Source organism: Camelina sativa, chromosome 18 (genome assembly GCF_030686135.1).
Source record: "Camelina sativa cultivar CO46 ecotype springtype chromosome 18, ASM3068613v1".
Classification (NCBI taxonomy): Eukaryota; Viridiplantae; Streptophyta; class Magnoliopsida; order Brassicales; family Brassicaceae; genus Camelina; species Camelina sativa.
Genome location: NC_141897.1, coordinates 12,575,550 through 12,586,384, shown reverse-complemented (window position 1 = coordinate 12,586,384; position 10,835 = coordinate 12,575,550). Strand labels below are relative to the sequence as shown.

Here is a 10,835-nt window from a genome sequence, read left to right as displayed (position 1 = left end):
TTCCTCTGGGGCCCCTCGCATATTGTCATGCACTGGAGGAGCATCATTCATTAAATGAGGATCGTCTTCACTTATTATTGCTCTGTTACTCCGGAAATAGTCCCGTTCACGATCCCTCGGTCAATCACGCCCAACCCATCGTGCATCTCCTCCAAGCCAATGCCAAGAATTTCACTTGTTTGCCCTACAACATTGTCATGCACTGGTGGTGCATCACCCATCCTTGTAGTTTCACTATGTAAGATGTCCTCATAAGGCACTGGTGGTGCATCAGATCTCACTGATGGGTTGTGTAGCACTATTTCCATCCATGTAGTAGCACTTACATCATCCTGTGCGACGTCCTCATTCACATCAGATATCATCGATGGGTTATGTGGCACTATTCCCATTGCCATCGCTTTAGTAGAACTCACATCATCCCAGGCGACGCCCTCATTCGGCAACTCACCATCTAGCTCTATTCCTAGCCCAAAACCAATAGGATCCATTGCCCTCTGCACCCTACCTTTGCAAGGATCCCATTCTGGCGGGTATTCTTTGTTAATCCGTTCTGTCCACTCGTCAAAATCATAGTCTGGCGAGTCTTCAAAACATGCCAAATCTTCAAAGCTCCCCGATGGACCACTTCCATCTCTGTACCCTTGCTCGACAGCCCCTACTTTACTCTTCCCATGCTTGTCAGCTACTATTGGTTCCTTGCGCACCATCTCCGCACGATGGCTTTCTTCAAAATTTCTCAAACATTCTAGCAACAATTCATCGGGGACTTCTCCGCTCGATGGACCTGCATTGTTAGCAACATTGTTATGTCATTCATTTCCTTTACTATTATGTCCACAGTAAGTAGACCAGAAATGCTCTCCACCAGATGCCAGATCGTCCTTTCCATCTGGGTCGACCAACATCTCAGTAGTGTTTTTTTCTCCACCGGTAGACACACTGTTATGTCCTTTCTCGACGTCTGGTCCATCTTGGTCGACCAACATCCCAGTCGTGTTTTTTTCTTCATCGGAAGAGACACTGTTATGTCCTTTCTCGACGCTTGGTCCATCTGGGTCGACCAACATCCCAGTCGTAGTTTTTTCATTTTCGGTGGACATAATATTATGTCCTTCCACGATGGACGATAGTGTATTATTCTTCAATGAAACATACAAATACAGTCCACCACACTCTTCATTCTTCACTTTAAACTGTTGAAACTCAACATCACTGTCTACTGAAACTGGGGGCATCTTACCTTGTGTAAAGACAATTGTGTCTCATGGGTGCCAAAAGCTTAACTCCATACTACTTTCCTCTTCTTTGACACCCAAAACCTCTCCAATCTTGGCCTTCAAACCCGCGAACGAAGTATCTTTGTCGATAGAAAAAAATCTTGCCATTTGCCCATGACGAACAGAAAACTTCCACACCCCAATATCTGAACATGTCCATTCACCCAGCAGGAGGCACATTCTCCCGAACATCTGCATCATTAATGAAAATCATTTTTTCACTCAATTAATGCAGAAAAATTTGCATATGCCCAGATTTAATGCAAGAACATCCTTCTATCATAACCGACCATATTAAATGAAGTGATCCCTTAAATGAACATAGAGACATACCTCCCAAATTCCACCTTCTTCACCTAACCTTATCTTCTTCAAATCTGTTTAGGTTAGAGAAATTTTGTCCTAAACAAATGACAGCATTAACTCCAATAAACACCTTTTACCACACTTTTGCGTCGTAAATCTCTGTCCATCTAGCCATAAATGCATGTCCCATCGCAATTAATTTCTTTTTTTTGAATTCCCCCGCCTGTTTGACGTCCCTCAAACAAGAGGGTATGTTTGTCATTTCAAAGGAAACTAACCCCACAAAATGGCATTTTTGGGGACAAAACGAAAAACTGGCATTTGAGACAAATTCTCAAACGAAAATGGCATTCTTCATGAAATTCCCTTATTTTTTTGAAACTAATATATTTAAAAGATTTTATTAGTCTAATATTTATTTAAATTACATTTTTACAGAAATTAAATGTTTGTTTAATGGCATTGGTATGGTATGTAAGTTTTTACAAAAATAAGGTTATAACTTATAATTCTACTAGAATTTGTATCCGCGCACGCGCGGGATTTAAATTTAAAATATTTCTTATCAATAGAAATTGTTGAGCTCAAATATGATCATTTCAATTTTTGAGTATAAATCTATTCATGTCTATCTATAAATTTATACATAGATTTATAAATCTATTTTTGAGTGTGATCAACATATACATAGATTTATAAATAGTAAACTTACTTTACTCAGTGATATACAACATATACATTTTTAAAGATAATATTTCTTTGTTATATCTATTTGCGATTTTACATGGGATTTTAGTTAAAAAAATTATCAATAAGAATCATTGAATATGAATACAATTTGAAGATTAAAAGATAAATCTATATAAACAGCGTACTTATTTTACTAATATATATAACATATATTTTCTAGTGTCGCAATAATAGTGTCGACAATCTTCTAACCTTTTATCTTTAAAAGAGTTTATTTCATATTCATAATTTTAAAAGTTCTAACGTCAATGTCGATCGTTGACCTAATTATAGAGACCATTTAAACATATCGATATCCTACATTAAATGCGAATATACAAAGTTTCATGAACAGTTTTAGTAATATGTCTCTATAATGAGGTTGTCCAAATGCATCATCTGCCATAATAGAATTTCCGACTAAGTTAAGAATGCTTAAATGATGAAACGTTTAAACCCCACGATGAATATATATTCACTAATCCAAGTTACATATTTTTCTAAAATCTCATATGTTATTTGCAAATATTAATTTTGTGATGCAACCCCAGCTTCGTCTTCTCAAAAAAATCATAGTGCATTTTAAATATGTTGGTTTTACCAATGTTTTGGGTTAAAAGCAATTGATAATCTATATATATATATATATATGTTATATTTGTTATATATGTTTTATATCATCATAAAATTGTAGCTCCAGTTGATGATATACCTTACACAAATCACATGCCACTTTTTGTAACGGCTTACATATCATTTTTTCTATATTTCCTAACCATTGATTTTGTTTTTTTAGAGAGATTATTTTTTTGAAATTCTTTTTCATAGTTTTGCCAAAAGAAAGTGTGTCCCTTACAATGTATTTGTTTTAGATCAAAAATTTTAAGTTAAGTTAAGTTAAGTAATTAATCTTTTCTTTCTTATAAGTAAAATTTAATAATAAATCTTTATGGTATATGTTTCTTATAAACTAATATTTCACTTCAATTTTATTTTCATGTTTAGATTTTTATAAATACAATTACATAACTTGTTTTTTTACTCCACCATTCATTAAAATCTTACTTACATTCTAAAACTCATTAACCAGTCTAGATTTTGGAATATAATCATTTTTTGGTTATAATTTTAATAATAATATTATTACTAAAACAAATTTATAGTATTATTGTTACTATTTTAAAATTTTCATTTATTTTACTTAATTCATTTTAGATAGTAATTATTTTTATTATTTATTAAAACATTATATTATTGTTTATACTATTTTAAAATTTAGTTAATTATAGTTAATTCCTTATTTATTTATTTTTTACTATTATTAATTATAAGTAATAAATATGCAATGAATGAATATTAAAAATAGTATTTTTTATATAAAAAAAAATTGATTAGGTGGATGCTGATATGGAGGAAGGAGAAGTGAGCAAAGTTAACTTTATATATATATAGATGGGTACTAGTACTACTGCTTTGAGACATTGTCCAACGGTGGGTATTTAGAGATTTCGAAGAGATGTTTAAGCTTAAAAATTAATCAAAATACATTATTAACGTTGAAATTGATCCTAAGTTAAGTATTTTTAGGATTGTCATATGTGTCCCTTTATGATTGGTTGCTCAAATTAACAAAAAAAAAAAAAAAAAAAACTTCTTCGACCCTTTTCGTCCTCTCTCTCTTTCCTTTCGAAATTCGAACCGTTCCCACTTCCCACCGCATGACCAACAACAATGGCCTCCTCTCAGTCACTCTGAATCCTCAGTCTCTGTCTCCATCTGCCAATCTCCGTTAATTTTCCCTCTCGATCTATGTGTTGTTCTTCGGTCGCTGTCTCGTTCACCCACTCTCAGTCTCGTTCCCTCTTCTTAATTGTCCTCATCTTCATTGGTCTAAATCAAACTATTGTGGTCGAATTTGAGTTATAACGTGAAATTGTTTTTGGGTTTTCGTTATTTGCATAGATTTAAGGTTTTATTTTATATAATTTGGTACTAATCCATTGATTGTTTTTCTATTTTGCAGGAAGAGCTCGATGAACCTTCACTTAACGTATTCAAGTTTCAAGTTTTGGGGTTCGCTTTAAAGGTAAATCGATTTTTAATTGATATATATATATATATATTTTTGACTGTTATTACAGTTTATTTTCGCACAAAGAAGAACTAATAAGGTAGGTATATGAGATTTTGATTCAGTTTATTGCGGTTGTTAATCTTTTTGCTTCTTTGCTTTCTTTCTAGTGTGTTGATGCATATGTGAGTGAATGTCATAGTTATTTGAGTGTCTGATCCTTGGAACTTATTATCACAAATTGTATAATCGATGGTGTGGAGCTATGCTCGTATTGTTGTGATATCGACAAAGCATGGATTAGGCTTCCAAGACATGAATCTGGTTGAGATATATATGTTTAATTTTTTTCTTTTTGGTGTTCATGTTGTCTGCTTTGGTAGTAACATCAAAACCTGAAGTTAGTAGGCTTCCAAGATATGAATCTGGTTGAGATAATTATTCATGTTGGTAGTTCATTGACTGAGATTTGTCTAAATCATGTTTAAAGGATCAACTTGTTCAAACTCGAGTGTTAATCTATACATTGTTCAGGTTATGGGTCTATGAGCAACCTGAAGTTTACGAACACTAAGCTTGGTTTTAAAAAGCGCGCATGTGGCGCGCCATGGCGCGTTGCGCAATGATGTGAGGAGATGAGGGAAACAGGACACTATGGCAAGGCGATATCCATGATGCGAGCGAAACGATGAGCCATAGCCGATGCGACCATTGCGTGAGGCGAGGGCAACATGGTTTATGGCACAAACAAGGTAAAAAATTGTTCTGTAATATAGTAGTTTACTTATATATCAAACGTATAATGAAAAAATATTTGATTTTCTCAATAATATCTTTAATTATTGATTTTACGTAATCAAAAATCTTTGATTTGATCATTTTTTTCACCCATTATATATAAGAAAACCCTAGTTTATTTAGTCTCCTCATCTCTTTCATTCACGAGTCCTAAACGTCTACAGCTTCTGCACGTCTACACGTCTACAGCTACTGCAAAAGGTAATCATCTACTAATCAAAACTGTTGTATACTTACTTGTATTTTTTAATTTCTTTTGAGATGGATTGGATTGTTTTATGCTAGTTTATTCTAAAGTTTTAATAAGTTTCAGCAGAATACCTCTTATTTTCTTTCTTTTAAACACCAAGCGCCTCATATCCATGTTGCGATGTGCCGCATGCGCCATGGCGTATGGCACATTAACAGGATGTTTGTGCCACAGTGCGCTTTGCGCGATTTAAAACCAAGTCACTAAGTCACCTCTATTGTGGATCTTAGATGGATGTTTTGATGATGATTACTTTCAATAATCACATGAATCCAGCCAAATCAGACAGGAGTATGAGATGAGAAAAATTAAGCAGGCAAGAGATATTCTATCTTGTTGCATTTTACTATATTGTTCACTTAAGCATTCGTGGCTATATATGACTTGTCTATTTGAGTGTAAACTAGAAACAATGTCTGGACATGATATCTGAAGGTTTAGATGCTTTGAAGAACATGGCATCTGATATGAACGAGGTGAGTTTATTAAAGTGCAGCTCTTAACACATTTCCCTTATTCAGTACTTGAACTGATGGTCCGTGTCACAACCTGCAGGAGCGGGATAGGCAAGTCTTTGATGGATGAAATCGACACAAAGGTAAGTATCTTTGGGGGCATACAAATTTTCAAAATAATTTTTAAGAATTTTTAAAAACTTAAAATTAGTATCTTCCATTGGAGACATACAATTTTACAGTTTTTCTAAAAAAATTTAAACTTGACCATCTCCAAAATTTATAATTAAATATAGCTAAGTATCTTTTTTTTTGGTATGGATAGAAAAGTTAAGTATTAAAATTTTAGTGAATTAGTATAGTAATTTTTTCCCCATTGTATAAAACCATGTGAATTGTGAATAAGTAAGATAAAAATGAAGATAACAAAAGATGAAACTGAAAAAAACATTAAAAACAAAGAAACTGATCCATTTTTGGCGGGTCTTCTTCTTCTTCTTCATATGTGTTAACAAACCATAGCTCGTCGTTTAAAGCGATCTCAGAATTTGAACGTGGATACCATGTATAGGACTAATAGGAGGCCCACCACTCACTACAGGCGTTACACTCGAAGTCGAATCAAGCGTTACATGTGGTGGTGTTGAAGAACCTCGCCCATGGTTTTTGTTATCTCTGCCGCCAAGTGTCGATCTTTCTTCGCCACTTCTCACCAAGTTACCAGTAACCCAAATAATGGAGTCTTTCTTCGATCTTGTATACATAAGCCGGAGTGGTTTCTTCAACAAAGTCCTCTCCTTTTGTGTTTTCTGGGTTTGCTTTGTAAGTGTTTGTGTTTTTGCCTCTGATTAAAAGAAAAAAAAATCATGCCGACTGGTAGGTTCGAGACGATGCGTGAATGGGTTCACGACGCCATCTCTGCTCAACGCAATGAGCTCCTCTCTCTTTTCTCCAGGTTTCTTCTTTACCCTCTCTCTCTCTCTCCCTGAGACTCGTAATGCAAAATTATACCCTTTGCATATGTGTTGTGATTGAGTCTCAAGAGTAATTGTTTTGTTTGTTATCGTTAGATATGTAGCTCAAGGAAAGGGGATACTGCAGTCCCACCAGCTGATTGATGAGTTCCTTAAGACTGTCAAAGTTGATGGAACAACTGAAGATGTTAACAAGAGTCCATTCATGAAAGTTCTGCAGTCTGCAGAGGTTGAATCTCATGACTATGTTATTATGTTCATATACCTTACGGTTTAGGCTTTATTGATGTGTGATACACAATAAGTTTTCGTGTTCAGGAAGCCATAGTTTTGCCTCCATTTGTTGCGCTGGCTATTCGTCCCAGACCTGGTGTTAGGGAATATGTCCGTGTGAATGTGTACGAGCTGAGCGTAGATCATTTAACTGTTTCTGAATATCTTAGGTTTAAGGAAGAGCTTGTTAATGGCCAGTAAGTAAATCCTTTTGTGCAAATTTTTTGTGTGTATACTTCTATGCTTAGATGCTTAAAGTGTCAACCTTTTTCATCAGTGCCAATGGAAATTATCTTCTTGAGCTTGATTTTGAACCTTTCAATGCCACATTTCCTCGCCCAACTCGGTCATCATCCATTGGAAATGGGGTTCAGTTCCTCAACCGTCACCTCTCCTCAATTATGTTTCGAAACAAAGAAAGCTTGGAGCCTTTGCTTGAGTTTCTCCGCACTCACAAACATGATGGCCGTGTTAGTATTTTTCAACACTTGAACTTAGTTTTTGGTCATAAACATTGTGTAATTTGTATATAAGACTGATCCGTACTCTCTGTGTATAATGCAGCCCATGATGTTGAATGATCGAATACAGAATATATCCATACTTCAGGGAGCTTTGGCAAGGGCAGAGGAGTTCCTTTCTAAACTTCCTCTGGCGACACCATTCTCTGAATTCGAATTTGAGTAAGATCTTTCATTCTTTCGTCATTCGCTGCATATTCTTTACCCTTATTTGTTCGCTAACAAATTATGCTGCCCTTTTCTTTCTTGGACGATGTACTTTGGTGAAGACTACAAGGGCTGGGATTTGAAAGGGGGTGGGGTGACACAGCACAGAAGGTTTCAGAAATGGTGCATCTCCTTCTGGACATACTCCAGGCACCTGATCCTTCCGTCTTGGAGACTTTTCTTGGAAGGATTCCTATGGTGTTCAATGTTGTGATTTTGTCTCCGCATGGTTACTTTGGCCAAGCCAATGTCTTGGGTCTGCCTGATACTGGTGGACAGGTAGATTTGGTCGTAATCTTCCATTTCTGGTAACTTGGTGGTTCTCTGTTGATTCAACTTATACTCTACCGTTGAGATTTGCAGGTTGTGTACATTCTTGATCAAGTACGTGCTTTAGAAAATGAAATGCTCCTTAGGATACAGAAGCAAGGCCTAGATGTCATTCCAAAGATTCTCATTGTATATTTTCTTACTGACTATTTACTTTGTTCTTCTCCTTTTTAAAACATTAGCATTCAAGTTTCAATGTAAGTTCATGTATCCTTGATGGCTTGTATAGGTAACAAGGTTGATACCCGAAGCAAAAGGAACAACGTGCAACCAGAGGTTAGAAAAAGTTAGTGGTACAGAACACGCACACATTCTGCGTATACCATTTAGGACTGAAAAAGGCATTCTTCGCAAGTGGATCTCGAGGTTTGATGTCTGGCCATACCTGGAGACTTTTGCAGAGGTTAGAACTTACTAGTAGCCAGATTTCTATTTAAACTCAGAAATTTTTCTTTTGCTTCTTTATTTAGATGGGGTTAGCTAGAGTTAGGGTGAACTAAAGAATATACTTGTACATATGACGTAGGATGATCCTTTTCAGCTGTATATTAGCTAACACTTACGTCTATGTGACTAGGATGCATCAAACGAAATTTCTGCAGAGTTGCAGGGTGTACCAAATCTCATCATTGGCAACTACAGTGACGGAAATCTTGTTGCTTCTTTGTTAGCTAGTAAGCTAGGCGTGATACAGGTTGATGAGTTTTATGCTAACAAAAATATTAAATTCAATCTTATTCATAAAAGACTTGTAAACTTCTGTTCTGATCTCTCCTTTACCATCTGAGATGCAGTGTAATATTGCTCATGCGTTAGAGAAAACCAAGTACCCTGAGTCTGACATTTACTGGAGAAACCATGAAGATAAGTATCATTTTTCAAGTCAATTCACTGCAGATCTAATTGCCATGAATAATGCTGATTTCATCATCACCAGCACATACCAAGAGATTGCGGGAAGGTAAAAATTTCACCCAATATTCAACTGCATGCTCTTGCCTCTGGAATTGTGGTTTAATACCAACAGAAACTGTTTTGCTTTTGTTACAGCAAGAATAATGTTGGGCAATACGAGAGCCACACAGCTTTCACTCTTCCTGGTCTTTACCGAGTTGTTCATGGAATCGATGTCTTTGACCCCAAGTTTAACATAGTCTCTCCAGGAGCTGATATGACCATATACTTTCCATATTCTGACAAAGAAAGAAGACTCACTGCCCTTCATGAGTCAATTGAAGAACTCCTCTTTAGCGCAGAACAGAATGATGAGCATGTGTAAGTCCTTTCACAACAATTCTGATTCAGCAATACAACATATTAGTCCAAATGTGTGATGCAAGTTTCAAATTTTTATTTAATGAATGACAGTATATATGTATTGGCTTGCATGTTTTAATTTTCTTGTGTTTATGCAGTGGTTTACTGAGCGACCAATCAAAGCCAATCATCTTCTCCATGGCAAGACTTGACAGGGTGAAAAACTTGACTGGGCTAGTTGAGTGCTATGCCAAAAATAGCAAGCTGAGAGAGCTCGCAAATCTTGTTATAGTTGGTGGCTACATCGACGTGAATCAGTCCAGGGACAGAGAAGAAATGGCTGAGATACAAAAGATGCACAGCCTGATCGAGCAGTATGATTTACATGGTCAGTTAAGGTGGATTGCTGCTCAAATGAACCGTGCCCGAAATGGTGAGCTTTACCGTTATATCGCAGACACAAAAGGTGTTTTTGTTCAGGTAACATGAAATAATTCGCATATACTTGGACTTTTTGTTAGGTTTACAGACCACTGTTTAATATCTCTCTTTTGACACCACAGCCTGCTTTCTATGAAGCATTTGGGCTTACAGTTGTGGAATCAATGACTTGTGGGCTCCCAACGTTTGCTACTTGTCATGGTGGACCAGCAGAGATTATCGAGAATGGAGTTTCAGGGTTCCACATTGACCCATATCATCCAGACCAGGTTGCAACTACCCTGGTCAGCTTCTTTGAGACCTGCAACACCAATCCGAATCATTGGGTAAAAATCTCTGAAGGGGGGCTCAAGCGAATCTATGAAAGGTTGCCTCATTTTCCTTAACAGGCTCAACAACAGAACTCTAATATCACTTCACCCAGCTGATATTATAAGGGCTTGTGCATGTATAGGTACACATGGAAGAAGTACTCAGAGAGGCTGCTTACACTGGCTGGAGTCTATTCATTCTGGAAACATGTGTCTAAGCTCGAAAGGAGAGAAACACGACGTTACCTAGAGATGTTTTACTCTTTGAAGTTTCGTGATCTGGTTAGTGTAACTCACACTACTACTTCTCCTCTGTTTTGGATGTCTTCACCTACTTTACTTGCATAATTCTTTTTTGGTTTGCAGGCCAATTCAATCCCGCTGGCAACAGATGAGAATTGAGCATGACATGGTTGAATTCCATTTTCTACACTCTCTTTAGAGCTTTTGTTTGTGTTATCTAAAATAAAAGTTGTTGGGTTTTGTTTCCTTGAGTGGTTTGATTTTGGACTTGTTTGTGTTAATGTTGTTTTGTTTGTTTTCTTAATATCAAAAACAATAATTCACTGGTTGGTGTCTTTTTTTTTTTTTTCACTGGTTGGTGTCCAAGAGCTAATAGTAGTTACTATTTT

General features: G+C 36.2%; 1 protein-coding gene across 2 annotated transcripts; it reads left to right on the top strand.

The window, feature by feature from the left end:
• The first annotated feature begins 5,608 nt into the window (after positions 1-5,608).
• Positions 5,609-10,769, top strand: LOC104763273 (sucrose synthase 2). Of its 2 annotated transcripts, XM_010486671.3 has the most exons (18): positions 5,609-5,750; positions 5,842-5,910; positions 5,990-6,032; positions 6,461-6,844; positions 6,960-7,092; positions 7,182-7,333; positions 7,414-7,606; positions 7,701-7,819; positions 7,927-8,143; positions 8,228-8,323; positions 8,424-8,597; positions 8,772-8,888; positions 8,989-9,155; positions 9,245-9,469; positions 9,610-9,931; positions 10,015-10,259; positions 10,347-10,485; positions 10,570-10,769. In XM_010486671.3, the coding sequence occupies exons 4-18, from the start codon at positions 6,756-6,758 to the stop codon at positions 10,603-10,605; spliced, it is 2,424 nt and encodes an 807-aa protein (XP_010484973.2). In that variant the 5' UTR covers positions 5,609-5,750; positions 5,842-5,910; positions 5,990-6,032; positions 6,461-6,755; the 3' UTR covers positions 10,606-10,769. The 2 variants fall into 2 exon arrangements, 1 of the variants encoding a protein (XP_010484973.2); XR_015589198.1 differs by lacking the exons at positions 5,609-5,750; positions 5,842-5,910; positions 5,990-6,032 and having other exon boundaries at positions 6,526-6,844; positions 9,249-9,469.
• Positions 10,770-10,835: the final 66 nt, after the last annotated feature.